Raw genomic sequence first — 17,694 nt, 5'->3', positions numbered from 1 at the left:
AAAAATTTTATCACATCAATCAAAACACCCTGCTTAGTCCTTCATACCTGCAGCTAAAACCGGTTTTTCCTGCCTGGGTCATAGGAAGAAAGGGAGATTAAAAGATGAGGTAAGCATGTAAGCGATCATCCTTGGTTGTGTAGCCACACCTGACAACTGTGATTCTTAAGCATAAGAACACAAACATACTGTGACCATGCCTATAATGAAGTGTCATTGTAGATTGGATTACCTTGAGCAGTCCACCCAGAATGTCACTGTAGACTACCCCCCTCAGCATGCCAGCAAATGACTCACTGAGGATTTTTATTTTAGCTTTGGAACACTATTTCAGGATACTTTTTCATTTGACGCTGTATATGTGTGAGTGGGAGAGAGGGTAACAGAACTGTCAGTACTTTCAGTAATGCGATACTCCGCACTATTGCTCAAAATGGTCAAAGAATTTGTTTCTTATAGAATGACAAGTCGTCCACACCTGGCCTGAAGTCTAATACCCCCACGCCCAGGAATGAAGCACCAACGCCAGGCACCAGCACTACTCCAGGACTGCGGCCACTACCAATGGGTAAACCACCAGGCATAGAGGCACTGGGTATGCCCAGACTCATGCAAAAACCAACGCATGCAAACACTCACATGCACACACATGCGCACACACACACGTTTTCATACTTCTGTTATTGTGCTATGGCTCTGTTTCTTAAATTGAATAGTTGGCTGTCCTGGATGGTGACTATGAATCAACGAGTTGCCCTCTCTCTCTTCCCCAGCTACTCCTGCCCTGCGTACACCTTTGTCCATTGCAGGTTCCTATGCTGCCCCCTTTGCTATGATGGGCCATCATGAGATGAATGGCTCACTTACCAGTCCAGGGGTTTATGCAGGCCTCCATATATCACCACAGATGAGTGCTGCAGCTGCTGCTGCTTATGGGCGCTCTCCAATGGTGAGGCTCCTCCAAATCTGTTTGATATGTAGAATGTAGCATTTATAGATTCAAACTACATCAGTTTATTTCATAATCTACATCATTTATTAAATATAAGTAATGTAGTAGTTAGGTGAACAACTTAATAAGCAAAGCTCATCAGGATCCTCTCAAACACTCACGACCAACAGCACATTTATATAAATATATAAAATGTATGTATATCACAACCTACCCTTGCAGCTGGCCATATGAATTAGCCTGCAGAGTTATTGGTTGTGAGACTTTTCTGCAAAATGGGTTGCAGCCAATTTAGCATCCATGTCTTATTTCCATAACTCCCTGTTTCAATATATATATTTTTTCTGGCTGCAACTTGCTGTGTGTACATAATGAGAAAATACAAAAAAGCCTTAGCTCCCTTACTTTGATGTTAGTTAGTTAGCATGCTGAGGGCTTAGAAAAGAAGGCTCTTCCCCAAAATGCTTCTCCATGCTTGCAAATCTCCCAGGCTTTCATTAGCATGAGCAAGTGGGATGTTGTAGTCTTGTGTAAAGCTTCTTTTTATGCAACACATTGGAATCTGTGCCTTTCAAGGAATTCGCCTGGCGGTGTGAGGGCTCCTCAGGGCATAATGCAGCTAAAGCGAGGCAAAACCTGCAATTTGAATGTTATCTTAATCTCATTTAGGTTAGCAGGATCTTGCTTGTTTGTTAACTCTTCACTTCTCTCGTTTGCTCAGGCGGGGTTTGATCCTCACCCTCACATGAGAGCCCCAGGCCTACCAGCCAGCCTCACCTCCATATCCGGAGGAAAACCGTAAGTGTTTGTCATTTTCAATATCATTAGTAGAAGTGGTTGAAATATTGCGTCTGGTCATTCAATTGACCTAAGCTTTTTCCACTACAAACATTTGAGCACATTTCAGTCTTTACTTCCTGAGCTGTTTTGGTTTAAGCAAAGTTTAAGTAAAGTTTATTTAGTATAGTGCCTTTCACAGAGCAAGGTCACAAAGTGCTTCACAAGAGTGACATTGTTAAAAATAAGCATAAAAACAGTAACAAGAAACAAACAATAAAACCGAAACAAAAGACTGTTAAGGACAAAAATCCTTAAAAACACACAAAATTACAAACACTAGACAGCACGAGGCAAGGCAAAGGCCGATTTGAATAAATGAGTCTTCAGCTGCTTTTTAAAGGTGTCAACAGAGACCGCAGATCGGATGTCATAGGAAGAACGTTCCACAGTGTTGGAGCCACAACTTCAAAGGCACGATCACTTTTTGTTTTCAGTTGAGAGCGACGGACAACCAGTAAGCCCTGGTCAGAAGACCTAAGTGACCTACTAGTGATATAAGGATGGAGCGGGTCACAGATGTACACAGGTGCCTGACCATGCAAAGGGCTCTATATGTGAAAACAAGAACCTTAAAATGAATCCTAAACTTGATGGGGAGCTAATGTAAAGAAGACAAGATGGGTGTGATTTGAGTCGCCCTGCTGGACTGGGTCAGAACTGTTCTAGACCATTTGTTGATGGTCCAGGGACAACTTCCTGAGGCAGGTGAAAAGGGAATATACTAGTCTAGCCGGGATGAAATAAAAGCGTGAATGATTATCTCTAGCTCAGGTTGTAATACAACAGACCTGAGTTTGGCAATGTTTCTTAAATGGAAGAAACTTGTACAGGTCAACAATTTAATATGTTGATTGAGGTACATGGCCTGATCAGATATAACACCAAGATTTCTAAGATTTGACTGTGCAGCTGAAGAAAGGGACCCAATGCACTGAGCAAGCTTGAAATCTGTATTATCTGAAGCAATGATAGGACCTCAGTCTTATCTTTTCACCTGTAAAAAGTTGTGAGCCATCATATCCTTAATAGCAATCAAACAATTCTTTCTTTGTTTATTTGATAGGGGCAGAGCACATTAAATTAACATCTGTATAAAATACAAGATGTAAACATGCTGGAGTTAGCAAGAGTGCTAATTTATATCCATAGACCCTAAATTGTGCAAAACAATTTTTCAAAACAGTTTCAGTTTTATCAGGCTTAAAAGAGACATACAGCTGAATATCATCAGTGTAACAGTGACATAAGATACCTTTAAGTCTGCTAATAATATGAGCCAAGGGAAGCATATACAAAGCAAATAATATTAGGACCCAAGACAGAACCCTGAGGCATACCATAGGAAAGAGCAGTAGTTTCAGACATGTAGGGACCAAGTGACAGAAAAACTCCTAATCGAGAGATAGGAGGAGAACCAGTCCAGGGTGCTCCCAAAGACACCCACCCACTGCCTAAGCCTTTCAGTCAGGATGCTGTGATCTATAGTATCAAAAGCTGTGCTAACAGCCAGCAGCATCAAAACAGAGCATTCACCCACATCAGAAGACATCATTATGTCACTGGAGACTCTGAAGAGCTGTTTCAGTATAATGCTTCTGACGGAAGCCAGATTGGACTTTATCTAAAATATTGTGTGCAGTCAAGATGGCAGTGAGCTGTTTGGCAACAACTTTCTCTAAAATTTTTGAGATAAAAGGCATCTAAGATACAGGCCTATAGTTCTTGGGAAGGGATGGATCATGGTTAGGTTTTTTTTTTCCATAAGATGCTGAACAACTGCATGTTTAAGATAAGCTGGGACACAACCAGATTTCAGCAAGCAGGTAATTGACATGGGACTGGGGGACACGTCCCCCCCCCTCCAATGTAGGAAAGAGGGAAATTGGACCCTCCCAAAAAAATTGTCACCCATTGATACAGGTTCAAGCTCATGAAACTGCGCTATGTCAGTTACTTTTCTGTGTTTAATGACATTCATTCAGGTGGAGGCAGCATTGAGTCTAAGTGTACCTAGTGGCGTACCACAAAAGAAGTTACTTCATGCGTGCATGCATTTGTGTGTATATGTCCACACACACCTTCCGGTAAAAAAAGACAACAGAGGCAGACAGAAAGCAGACTGATAAGATGCGGGTTCGAGGTGAGCACCAAGACGCTGTATTACTCAAACGACACTCGCATAACAAGATTGTTGGCAGCATGTCGCATTTTGTATTGAAGTTCATTATTTCAGAGTTTGTCTGGGGCAAGGCAAAAAGGTTTGTAGAACTTGCCTAGCAGCCAACTTCCGTATCGCTAGCTGTTGTCCTGAGGACTCTGTCGTCATGTGAAAGGATTTTCAGAAAATATTTCCAAGTGTAGTACAACACGCAAAATTCAAATCTGTGAATGTGTTAAAAAATTATTTATATATATATATATATATATATATATATATATATATATATATATATAGTAGTCGAAAATAATTGACTTGGTAGTTTGTAAGATTGGACCCAAATATCCGAGTATTCGGATATTTGTTTGTTGAGTAGGTATTCTGTTTCAATTTTGGGATTCGGATTTTTTTTTTTTTTAGCTAAATGTAGGCTATCAATAAAGGTGAACTGCAAAATACATTTGTCAGCCTATTCTCATACTATATTTATCCTTTTTAATTGCACTGTTAAAATGTGGAAATATATACAATCTCAGCTGCGCCGCCTGACATCCCTCTCACTCACGGCAGTTACGTCACGCTTCAGTTCACCTTGGCCGTTAAAGGGAAGACAAAATGCCGAAGACCTCAGCTGTGTGGCGACACTTTAAATTGAGCGATCACAAGGCTGTGTGCTAAACATGCAATTTGAAACTGGCCTACCACAGTGGCACACAAAGCGTGATAAATCACCTGAATGCTGTAAGTTGTAGGCTATTCTTATACGGTGTAAAAAAACTGAGACTATGCTAGCTACCAAACTTAGCTCATGTCTGTTTTCAAGTCGCCATTATCAAGCTACTTTTACCCACCATTTAAACAGTAACGTTACACATGATAAACACGTGCACTTACTTTGCTTGGAAAATAGTTGCAACTGATCCGAATAGTTAAAATAAAACACAAGGAGTAATGTGGGAACATCTGGGGCTAAAGCAATTATTGGCATAAAAAAGCCTAATAACTTGTTCATACGTGCATCCCCAGGCATTGCAGCCATCAACATCCTCAACCACACCCAAAACTACACAGCAGACCCCACAGTTCCAGAAAACCAATAATGGAGAAAAGAAAGATGTAACAGATGCCTGAGTAGAGTTCATCGCTATAGTTATGAGACCATTAACGTAGGCGAAGGCTTCAGAAATTAAGAAGATGGAGCGCGACTACACTGTACCCAACTGCTCCAGTATTTCACATGCCCTGTCTCTGAAGTACAGCAATGTGCGAGACCAAATTTTAACTCTCGTTGAAAACTCAACTGCCTTAAGTTTCACAACGGAAATTTGGACCTCAGTATGGAGGCGTATATGGCTTTCACCTGTCACTTTATAACTCAGTAGTGGAAACTCTGTGCCTTCGTATTGGAAACCAAAGTAATAGAGCTGAGCCATACGAGTGTCAACATTGCGCAAAGAAACGGCAGACGCCTTCACCATTCCAAATTACAGGCGAGTAGCTTTTTATTTTAATTTTATTTTAATGTTTGGAAAGAAATTATTAAAACGTGTGCTGCTGTTATAATTGCACTACCTTGTTCTATTCATTACAGCTCGTTCGTTGTCCGAAAAATGTCGAAGTCTTACACTGTTAAGCCTACTGTTACAGCTATCTCATTAAAAGTATTGTTATAACAGAAATAAGCGTGGTTTGTATCTCTGACTCTTGTTGGGTTCAGGTTGTAAAAGGTCTTAGGCTAATGGCTGATGGAATGTGGAAGTGCAGTTGGCGTATTTCATTTCACTGTATGTGAGTACTGAGAAATGACAAAGAAATTAAAAATAAATATAAATCTTATGAATATAAATCTTAAATGTTGATGGAGCTAGTATGCTGTTTGTGTGCTTATGTTTCAGAGTGCTTTGTCGGGCATTGTCTTGGATTCGGAGCCTATTATGGGCATTTATGTAGATCAGGGCTACTCAACTTTACATTGCTCAGGGGCCACACCGCAAGATACAGCTTTGTCAAAGGGCCGCAACCCTATTTTTTTGGTAATAAGAAACTATTTTGTAGTGTTTTCAAGCCACGTGGATATTAACTGATAAAATAAGTAGGCTTTATTCATTAAATGTAAAAGTGTTAGATTGCTGTTGCAATAAAATCACAAGATGGTTAATAAAATAAATATGCCTACTAAATTTAAATCAGGCCCGAGTATCAGATAAGTTTATTCTCTTGGAACAAATGGAAAAATAAAATACAACTATTTAAGTGTATTCATTTCAGTGTTAGTATCATATTATATTCTCGATATTGAAAAACTAAAAACAAATATTTTAATAAATCTGCTATACTTGCTGAATGTGACACTTGAGTCTGCATTTTCTCCACTAACCGTCTCAAGTCTGGCTAGTATGCGGACGTTGCTGTGCGCAGACAATCGCTGAGGTGCTTGTCACTGAGAGAGTTGTGCTGCTTTGACTTGATGATTATCATTGATGAAAAGGTACTTTGGCACACGTAGATTGATCCGAAACAGGTCCAAGACCTTCTTTGCACAGAGTGACGGTGCCGTAGGATTTGTCAGGTACATAATGCGTCCAGAAATCCACCATGGATTCGTCCTTATGTTTCTGATTCAAAACGCAATTGTTCTTTAATTCGATCAGCTCCTCTTCAAATCTTTCCTTTGAAACGCCAAACCTCCCAGAGTGCTGTGAAACATCCCTCACATCAGCGCTGTACGGATTGTCCACCATGCGAATCACTGGCATTACCACCTTTAGGTCCGTAAAACGACTAGCAAACTCTCTGGCAAGCTCGGCAAGATATGCGACGCAAGTAGCTGGTTGAAAGGAGACACTGCACAGCTGATTGACATGTCAGTGTAGGTTTGGAAAGTGCGTAAAATTGTTGTCACCAAGCTGGTCTTGATAAAGGGAGCACTTCTCTGCGAAGGCCGAAACATCATTCAACAAGGTAGGCAGCACTTGGTCATTTCCTTGAAGCTTCAATTGAGGATGTTTAAATGCTTAGGTATGTCTGCCAGAAAAGCCACATTTAGTGCGAATTTTTCCTCACTGATGTAATCCAGATCGGCCTGCTTTCTCTGTGTAATGAAGTCTCCAATCACAGGGAGCAAGTCCATAAACTTCTCCAGTACAATGCCTCTGCTCAATCATCGGACTTAGGCGTGCAGTGTCAGGTCTTGATACTGCGTCTCATATTCCTCAACTAATGGGCAGAATCGTCTGTGTTTCAGCGCATGACTTTGGATGTAGTTTACAACTCTAACTACTTGATCCATCATTGTTTTCAGTTCACCGTCCTTAGCTTGCAACATAGCTCTTCCTGGTGAAGAATACAGTGATAGGCAAAGAAGTCGTGAACTGCGCCGTCTTTTCTCAGTAACGCGATGAGCCCCCTCTCCTTCCCAACCATTGATGGTGCGCCATCGGTGGTAATTGACACCAATTTTCCCAAATCAATCTCTCTTTCCAGTCCTCGGGAAAAATCCATGAGTGACAAATAAATATCCTCTCCTCTTGTCTGACCTTTCAAAGGCAGAAGAGCGAGCATTTCCTCCACAAAAGTATTGCAAAAAAAAAAAACGCACCCAGACCATAAGCTGCACCGTGTCCGACACATCGGTTGACTCGTCTATGGCGAGGCTAAAATGTTCTGTCTTGGCTCTTCAATCAATTTAACTTGTTAAACAAATCATCAGAAATGTTTTCCATACGCCGGGAGAGGGTCGAATCTGAAAGCAGCAATTTGGATATCAGCCGGAGGATATTGTCTTTGTTTTTAAAATCAGCGAACAGTGACTCACTGCAGTCCATAAAACATTTCTTTATCAGCTCCCCATCAGTGAAAGGCCTTCGACTCCTCTCTACATTCCATGCTATTTTGTATGATGCCTCAGTGACCCGGTGACTTTCCTTACAGCTAAAGCGCAACACAGTTTGCTGGCCACGAAAGCTTTCAATAAGTGTGCGAATTTTGTCTCTTCTCAAATTACTCCCAGATGGATATGTAATTCCGAAGTCACCATGATGAATGTTTGCCCGTTTTGGTACTGCTGTTGTTCTCTGGCAAAGAAGACACACTGGTTTGTTGTTTACCTCAACAAAAGCAAAATCTTCCTCCCATTTTTTTTTAAATACCCTGTGTTCATCAGCAATTTTACGTTTTGCCGGTTTTGCCATGACTTGAGAGTAGGCTAGGCTAGACTTCTTGCACAGTTAGCGGTTGTCTCATCTTCTTTGTTGATCCCATGATTACTAAATAAGCACAATATACACGATCGCCCTTTTGTGGTCAGTAAGAATTTAGTTTAGAAATGGTTTGTGTTCATTGAAATGAGAATATTAGATTTTTATTGGCAGGTGCTATGACAATAAGAATTCAACCAAGGGCCGCAATGATGTTAACCTTGGGCCGCGTGTTGAGTAGCGCGGATGTAGATCTATAATTTATCCATAGTAAGAAAAAATGGTCACAAGCTGTTATGTCACAAAATGTGCGTAGATAGGACCTCATTCAACCAAATCCCTTGGGATTACAAACATGCATAAAGTACACTAAACCTTTTGGAAAATTTTTTTTATTAACAAATAATAGAAACATCAATACTGTAGAATAACAAAATCCTTAACAATTAATATCTCCCCCCCTTTTCTCCCCAATTGTATCTGGCCAATTACCCAACTCTTCCGAGCCGTCCCGGTCGCTGCTCCACCCCCTCTGCCGATGCGGGAAGAGCTGCAGACTACCACATGCTTCCTCCAATACATGTGGAGTCGCCAGCCGCTTCTTTTCAGCTGACAATGAGGAGTTTCGCCAGGGGGCGTAGCACGTGGGAGGATCACACTATTCCCCCCAGTTCCCCCTCCCCCCTGAACAGGCACCACAACTGACCAGAGGAGGTGCTAATGCAGCAATCAGGACACATACCCACATCCAGCTTCCCACCCGCAGACATAGCCAATTCTGTCTGTAGGGATGCCCGACCAAGCCGAAGGTAACACGGGGATGTGAACCGCTGATCCTCGTATTGGTAGGCAACGGAGTAGACCACCACGCCACCCGGGCGCCCAACAATTAATATCTTTAACAACGGAGAAACGTCTGGCTGAGTCCTTCCCAAGCCCCCGCCGCCGCCGAAGCACTGAGTATTCGCTGTTGATTACTACCGAAGCTTCGGAGCCCAAAAACTTGTATTTGGGACAGCCATAGTAGTTTGTTAGGTTTGCTGTTTTATGAGTTTTCCAAAATGCTGTATTTGTAATGTGCAATAATTTGCGTCCATACACAACCGGATGTATTATCCTCACCCCCAGCCCTACACACATACACACACACACACACACACATACACACATGCTCTTGCACTCTCCTCACCTGGTCCCACCCAAAGTCCAAGCGAGGATTTCGCCCTTGGTTTTAAGGGATCTATTTATAATAGAGACCAGGCATGGACCAATAGACCAAAGTACATTTAGCCATGGAAGTTGGTAGAATATCTACAGGGCATGAGGAAGGTTACATACTACCCACCAGATCAATGAGGTCTTGCAGGGAAATGGGATAGAAGCAGTCCAATATTGATGGCCGAGTTGGATAAGCAGAAGAGGGAATGATGCTTGCCCTGACATCTCTAATCTTATCCACAAAGGAAGAGAGAAAGTTACTGCAATCATTATTCGAAAAGACAGGCACGTCAGGAGGTGCAGGAATAACAATGTGTCACTCCTGACAATGTGTTTGATGGTGTCAAACAGGACTTTAGGGTTGCATTTACTGGAAAAAGTCTGTATTGACTTAAATGGAAATGTCTTCCTCCTGTTCTTTCTTTCACAGGGCTTATTCTTTTCATGTGAGTGCCGACGGGCAGATGCAGCCGGTACCCTTTCCCCCAGATGCACTGATAGGTCCGGGCATCCCGCGCCACGCCCGCCAAATCAATACCTTGAGTCATGGGGAAGTAGTGTGTGCCGTCACCATCAGTAACCCCACACGTCATGTCTACACTGGTGGCAAGGGATGTGTCAAAATCTGGGACATCAGCCAGCCAGGAAGCAAGAGCCCAGTTTCCCAGCTTGACTGCCTGGTATCTATTCTTTTATTGTTGTTGTTGTTTTACAAGACCTTGAATAGGATTATATGAGACATTTTCCATTATGTTTAATTGTTTTACAATGTGCTTGAAGTTGATAGAAACAACATTTTATGAACTCGTGAGTTTGATGTGGTGCACATATGTTGTGTATAGTCTGCTTTGAGATGGAGGTTTTAAAACATAAGCGATCATGCTCTAACATGTTCATTTTCCTCCTCCCGTATCCCCACAAAAGAGATGGTGGATAATTCAGAAAATGATCTCACAACTGTGCTAAAATAATCCTGGGTTGATTAAAAAGCCTACTGAGTTTTGGCCAACCCTGTCTGCCATTACCCAGCCCATTACTCCTTCCCAACTGCCTTCCATCCCTTATTTTGATACCGCCACAAAATGTGGCTCAGCCCACATGCACTCCGACCTGCTTGAAGTTAGCTCAGAGAATGATGGGGCCTAATAAAGACATCACGGTGCTGTTTTAATTTTACCGAAAGGTACGACCAAGCCCTATTGATCTTGCAGTCTCTCCCTGCTCTGCTGGAGCCTGGCCAGCAGTCACAGCCCGACCCCCCCCCCCCCCTGCCGCTCTTGTTAAAGCTGACAGCCACATCTTCACTCTTAAGACGAGGGAGAGGGAGCAGCATCCTAAAAACGTAACTTGTCAGGGAAAAGCTCTTCTTGTGTGTAAGTAAGGATGGGACTTATCTTCACTGAAGGAGTAACTGAAGTTTACTCAAGGATTTCACTGAATTATGCCAGTGTGCCCTCTCTGACTCCCGCACCACTGGAACCGAGCTAAAGGAATTTATCCTCAGAAATGTGGCTTTTTTGAATAATTAGGATATTTTTATTGTAAACAGATTATACCCACTCATTAAGTTCATGACAACCGTTATCTTTTTGTGTCCACTCATAGAACAGAGACAATTACATTCGTTCCTGCAAGCTGCTGCCTGACGGCCGCACCCTGATTGTGGGTGGGGAGGCCAGCACGCTGACCATCTGGGACCTGGCATCACAGACGCCCCGGATAAAGGCAGAGCTCACCTCCTCAGCCCCAGCCTGCTATGCTTTGGCCATCAGCCCCGATGCCAAGGTCTGCTTCTCCTGCTGCTCTGACGGGAACATCGCTGTGTGGGACCTCCACAACCAGACCCTCGTCAGGTCAGCACCCTAGCCTGTTGTACTTTTGCTCAGTCAGAATACAGCAAGGGCTGTCGTTTGCAGTGTGATTTATAGTTTGAAAATTACAAGCTGGAGACGGATACATAGCTTTTTGAATTCAGTGTTTTTAGGTGTTTGATGTCTGCCACTGTTTCTTTATTGACAAATAGCATTGTTTCTGCTTTCAAATTGGGCCAATCCCACCTGGGGCAATTTAGGTCCTGATTTGGATAGAGTTAGTTATCATTTATCTTGCCTTTCTGATTTAGTTCTTATGATGTTCATGCTATTCCAGGCAGTTCCAGGGCCACACAGACGGGGCAAGCTGTATTGACATCTCCCATGACGGGACCAAACTGTGGACCGGAGGCCTGGATAACACTGTCCGCTCCTGGGACCTGAGGGAGGGACGGCAGCTCCAGCAGCACGACTTCACCTCACAGGTACATGCCTACATATGCAAAAGTCTCATGTTATACAAACTGAAGTGCACATTTTTGACACACTCACAGGTTCACCCCCATGCCTTAGTTTACTTTACCTTTACCTTATTAACACTTGCGTGTGATCCATGAATCAGTCTCTCAGAAATCAGTATTCGTCAGTGTTTTTATGTCCCCCTATGTTTTTAAATCAAATTTCACTTTGAGGACCATAAAATATTGCGGAGTGAACGCATGTGGTCGGTCCTTGAGCCACTTCTACCTCCGTCTCCCTCCTGCAGATCTTCTCATTGGGTTACTGCCCCACCGGTGAGTGGCTTGCTGTGGGTATGGAGAGCAGCAATGTGGAGGTGCTTCACCATACCAAGCCCGACAAATACCAGCTACACCTCCATGAAAGCTGTGTCCTCTCTCTCAAATTCGCCTACTGTGGTAAGGAAACATGCAAAGAGGCTCTTTGATTTGAATTTTGAAAATAAATAATTCCTTGTACTTACACGTTACATGGGTGGAAAAAAATGAGAATTTTGCCATTGGCAGATTGTAAAAGGTAATGATAAAGGTAAGATTTTGAGTCCCCCCCCGTGTGTTGGTTCTAATTTTATCAGCTATTCTCAGCCAAGAAGACGTTTGTTATTAAATTTAATTCACGCACCCCTCCCCGCCGTACCTGGCCATGAGTAGAATTCATATTTTGACTCAATCTTGTTTTTCTAAGGTGGTGGGATTGTTACTGTTGTGTAGATTTGGTGAAAGCATGAATGCTCATTACCAGAATCATACAAGAAGTCTTGTTTATCAAACATAATAACATTTCAAATTTGTCTCCAGAATAAATGCAAATCAAAAGACATCCAAAGAAAAGATAGTACCCCTGTCTCCTTTACGGCATCAATAAACCTGTATCTTTCATCAATAGAATGTTAGCTTTTTAATATTTTGAAAAGCACATCAGTTTGTTGTATCTTGATTTTAAAACAGTGCCAAAGATTTAGGGCAGCACGTTGGCGCAGTAGTTAGCACAGTCGCCTCACAGCAGGAAGGTCCTGGGTTCGAGCCCTGGGGTCGTCCAACCTTGGGGTTCGTCCTCCATGTGGAGTTTGCATGTTCTCCCTGTGTCTGCATGGGTTTCCTCCAGGTTCTCCGGTTTCCTCCCACAGTCCAAAGACAGGTCAGGTGAATTGGCCATACTAAAGTGTCCCTAGGGGTGTGTGTATGTGTGTGTGTGTGTTTGAGTGAGTGAGTGAGTGATGGCCTGGCGGCCTATCCAGGGTGCCTTCCTGCCTGCCGCCCAGTGACTGCTGGGATAGGCTCCAGCATTCCTGCGACCCTGAGTAAGGATAAGCAGTTTGGATAATGAATGAATGCCAAAGATTTACTTAATCTACAAAGGGCTGATAACTCAGTGTAACTGAAGTTTTTTTTTTAAACATCCTAAAAATAAGTTTTGTCTCTATTTGGCAATTCTAACTTTATTGTGCCATTTTTATAATTGAAGAATTTCACTATGGAATTAGTTTCTTCGAAATAACTGATTCTCTGCAGAAATATATTTAATTACTCAGCAAATGAATCTGTTTAAAATGATGCAGTGATCATTCTCACTATAATTGGTAGTACTGGGTGATCTTTAAGGACCCCATAAAGAGAGCTTACCTACCAGAGTGCAATGTTACTCTTGCATTGAGCCGCAGCCAGCCGACCATTCTGCACTAACAAATGACGATACAAGGTTACAGTTTCTCTGGTTGTAGAAATGAATGGACCTCAGATCATTTTGGTTAGAATTTGTGAAGCAGAAATCAATGGACCGCTGGTGAATGTCGAATTAAAGTTGATTGTAGTTTGAGTAAATTTGCTCACATACCCCCACATTGCCCTCATTTATTTCAACATAATTAATCTCAATATCTCGGGTATTAATTTGGGAGGATTAAATATTCAAATACAGTTTATTCAAAATAATTTGACAGCTGATGATTGCTTATGGCATGAAACAGGCTTGTAGTGTCTCATAAAAATTTACTTGACTCGCTGGTTTATTCTAAATATGAACTCTAGCACACTTTCACATGCACTGTATGGTATAGTATGTATCAATAAGGAAACACATATTTTCATGTGCATTAGAGGCGGTTTTTTGTCATCACTGAATTTCTTCCCCTCATTATGAACAGCTGGCTCAAGTTCAGATAAATTAAGTTCTGCCACAATATCAGAATTCATTTCTCTTCTCAAGACTCCCGACAGCACAAGCCCATATCTCATACACTACAGAGCTGGTTAAATCAAATAATGATTCCTCCTTCAGAGCCCTTGCTCTCTCTAATTAAATCATTAGCCAACTATTCAGCTGGCTAATTAATCAGAGGGTGATTTGAATAATTACAGGAGTATAAGCGGTCTGGATTTTCATTCATTTTCATTTAATGTTGATTTAAATAATGGTATTTGCATAACGTTTATTTTTTAATGGCCAGTGATGGATAAGATTCCCAAGTAGTATATAAACTGTTGCTTTGAGATGCAAGCATGAATTATTTGTAATATGCACAGCAGGATGGCCAAGTGTATGAGGGCCATCTTTTGTGTGTGGGTGGGGGGGTGCGCACACAAGAAACTTGCATTACATGCTCACAGCATCTTTTTTTTTCTTCTTTCTCCCCTTAGGCAAATGGTTTGTGAGCACAGGGAAGGACAATCTGCTGAATGCATGGAGGACTCCTTATGGTGCCAGCATATTCCAGGTACCGCCGCTGACAAATACACATCCAAATGCAATGTACTCTCTGATCTCCCCGATCAGGTTTAAAATCTGGTCAAATCGTAGAGAAAGTGGAGACCTTTTGAACAAGGTCACTATCAGACTACAGGAATAGTCCATCTTTAATTTTCAACATATTGGGTCTGCGGTGGTGTAGCGGTCTAAGCATTGGCTTTGTATCGATGCAGTTGCCCACTGGGGACCGGGGTTCGCGCCTCGGTCTCGTCAGATCCGACTATGGCCGGACTCGATGAAGCAGCAGTAATTGGCAACGCTGTCTTCGGGAGGGGGACGGAGTCGGCTTGTGTTCATCACATGAGTGCGTCTCTGTGTATGTTGGAAAAAGCAGTGGTTCGGCCTGGATTCGCCTTATCACGGAAGTGGGGAGGCGTCTCCTTCGAGACTGCCGGCCGGAGAGATGCAGTTGGCGAACGCATGTAGTACGAGGGTGGGTGTTTGAACTAAAATAGGGATCGATTGGCCTCTAAATTGGGAGAGAAAGGGAAAAATCAGAAATACATTTGAAAAAAATAAAATAAAAATTCCATATATTGGCAATATTTTCCTTTTTTGCATTAAGTTAACCTAAAATCTTTTAACAGAACACTTACAGAGCTCCTTCAGGGTTTGTGTATCTTCCATTAAGTGTATTTGTAAATGCGGTGGTGCAGATGCTACTCAGTACTATGAAAGTTTTCCATTTGCTGTATGTGAGGTAACCAAAACTACTGGTAAGAAAAAAAAAAGATTGTAGGGGGCATCCAGGTGGCGTGGCGGTCGATTCTGTTGCCTATCAACACAGGGCTTGCCGGTTCGAATCCCTGTGTTGCCTCTGACTTTGTTGGGCGTCCCTACAGACACAAGTGGCTGTGTCTGCAGGTGGGAAGCTGGATGTGGGTATGTGTCCTGGTTTCTGCACTAGCGCCTCCTCTGGTTGGTCGGGGCACCTGTTCAGGGGGGAGGGGGAAACAGCGTGATCCTCCCACGCACTATGTTCCCCTGGCAAAAGTCCTCACTGTCAGGTGAAAAGAAGCAGCTGGCAACTCCACGTGTATTGGAGGAGACGCGTTGTAGTTTGCAGCCCTCCCCGGATCGGCAGAGGGGGTGGAGCAGAGACTGGGGCAGCTCGGAAGAATGGGGTAATTGGCCGGATACAACTGGGGAGAAAAAGGGGTGAAAAAAAATCCGAGAAAAAGATTGTAAACGAATCCACTTTAGATGTTGTTGGCTATTATTGGCCTAGATAAGAGTTGCCACTTGCAATAACAAGAGAACTGCTTGCCTTAAAAATGTTAAATCACTGTAGAAAGCACAACTATGAAACACACTTCTAGTTCTACTGTCCTTAACAAAGAAATGTAATGGGGACTCTACTCATTTTTAATCCCACAGTCAAAGGAGTCGTCCTCTGTCCTGAGCTGTGACATTTCAGCAGACGACAAATACATTGTGACAGGCTCCGGTGACAAGAAGGCCACTGTCTACGAGGTCATCTACTAGAGAGCACAGGAGGCTCCTCCGAAGCCTCAGCACTTCTATTTGACTGACTGGCCTTCTTCTTTGTTTTGCTTCGATGGTGACTCCTTCTCGGTTCATCCTGCCTCCCTTCCTTTAGACTGTCCATGGATTTGGAGTTCAGTGGGCTGGTGAAAACTGGGGATTGGATGAGTTATGAACTGCCAATAGGAGTTAATGGAATCAGTTGTTTGAGTATACTTGGGAACAACAGGAAGATTTTTTTTTTGTGACTTTGTTTTTGGGTTCAGGATTTTTTTTCCCTTTTTTTTCTACTTGAGAATTTTTCATTGAAGCGGCGCTTCATCTGTGAGAACCTTGTGTCCTAGCCATCTTGTGAAAAGTGTACATATTGGAGTAAATAAATGACATTTTATATATATTATAAATATATATATTTTCACGTCCTGGGTGTACTTGTGATGTTTGTTTTTTTTTGTTTGTTTTTTTGGCCTTGCTTCCTCATGCCAGATATTTGAGCAAGAGAGCTAAAAGTAGGTTAGTTTTTTTTTTTTTTTTTTTTTACATTTTTATTCTTGCCTGATTTTTCTTGAAGCCCATTTTCTGGGCTGACCTTTTCAGAAATCAAACACGTCTCTCAGAGTAAGGGGAGGAGGCACCAAACTTATGAATTGAGAATAAAACAAAGACCTTGTGGAACTATAAAAATGTGCTCTGATCCATGATGTGGAGCCTTCAGGCTTGGACAGGGCCACAGATGGCTTAGTCATGCTACAGGACACCAGTTGGACCTATCAGAGGCGATTGTGGTCAATGGAGAGGAGATGGATGTAAATTTGATTGATATTAAAGAAGAAAAAAAACATTTTTAAGTGTAAAAGTGTACTGCTTATTCTGTGCTCTCTTTCTCCCTGGTTCTTGTACTTTTTGGGAAATGGAGAAAGTTTTATGTTGAACTTGACACATGGACCTCAGTTGGCAGCCACAGCTTTGTAGCAGGCACCATCTAAATGACAAAATGTTCTTGCCAACATATGTGGATGTTGAATTGTGCCATTGAAATCATGGCGAGAGGCTGACCTTAAATGGCCATTTGGCTTATTGTCACAGAGTTATCAACCTGCTCTCCGTGAATCCATCTGCCTTCTGAATCTTATCAATATTCCTGGAAAGGCTTTTTGGTTGCTGGGACATAATGTTTGTTGCCCAATCTGTCTCAAATGACATTCAGTGCCTGTATTTACTAATGAGACGAGGGGGAAAAAAAGGTACTTTTCAAAAGTAAATGCAACAGAAATATACAAATTCTGAAGTTAAACGAATACAAAATTTTTACTGGTGGCTCGCATGTTGAGTACAAGGCCATAGTGAATGATCAGATTCTTCACTGCTCCTTATCCCATCAGCCTATCTCTCTGTCAACACGAGGGGGTTTAAATGCGCTAGTCTCTAAAGTTCACACCAAAGTATGTAGCAAATACTGTCAGCACTGAATAGAAATGTACAGTTGTTAATAAATCAATAAAACCTGTTTTTGTAGAAAGGCCTTTTTCCTTGTAATTTACCCACTGATAAGTCACGCCATGACTTACCCACAAATGTAAAGAAAACCTTTCTACGATTATGGGAATGAGGCAGTTTTGAGAAAGGATACAATGGATTACTTTCAGCCTTGTGCATGACTCCACCTCCCACTGAGTTGAGGGCTTTCCAGTGGAAGACAAAGCCAGTTGAGCCCTCAGCGTGCACATGGGCAGCTAATAAGTATTAGCTCACCTCATTATGCCGGCATTG

At 42.3% G+C, this 17,694-nt stretch overlaps 1 protein-coding gene across 8 annotated transcripts in view; it reads left to right on the top strand.

The window, feature by feature from the left end:
- Positions 1–17,425, top strand: part of tle3b (TLE family member 3, transcriptional corepressor b) — a 41,221-nt gene extending 23,796 nt beyond the window's left edge. For 5 of the 8 annotated variants that reach the window (XM_056278116.1, XM_056278112.1, XM_056278114.1 and 2 more), the window contains 9 exons: positions 460–595; positions 774–949; positions 1,674–1,750; positions 9,795–10,044; positions 10,970–11,217; positions 11,513–11,660; positions 11,942–12,092; positions 14,331–14,407; positions 15,817–17,425. In XM_056278116.1, the coding sequence (XP_056134091.1) occupies positions 460–595; positions 774–949; positions 1,674–1,750; positions 9,795–10,044; positions 10,970–11,217; positions 11,513–11,660; positions 11,942–12,092; positions 14,331–14,407; positions 15,817–15,924 (1,371 nt within the window). In that variant the 3' untranslated portion in view covers positions 15,925–17,425. The remainder of the gene's footprint in view (positions 1–459; positions 596–773; positions 950–1,673; positions 1,751–9,794; positions 10,045–10,969; positions 11,218–11,512; positions 11,661–11,941; positions 12,093–14,330; positions 14,408–15,816) is intronic. The other 3 variants (XM_056278117.1, XM_056278115.1, XM_056278111.1) reach the window with 1 other exon arrangement.
- The last annotated feature ends 269 nt before the right edge of the window (positions 17,426–17,694 follow it).

Source organism: Lampris incognitus, chromosome 4, assembly GCF_029633865.1.
Source record: "Lampris incognitus isolate fLamInc1 chromosome 4, fLamInc1.hap2, whole genome shotgun sequence".
Classification (NCBI taxonomy): Eukaryota; Metazoa; Chordata; class Actinopteri; order Lampriformes; family Lampridae; genus Lampris; species Lampris incognitus.
This window is presented reverse-complemented; position numbering and strand designations above follow the sequence as displayed.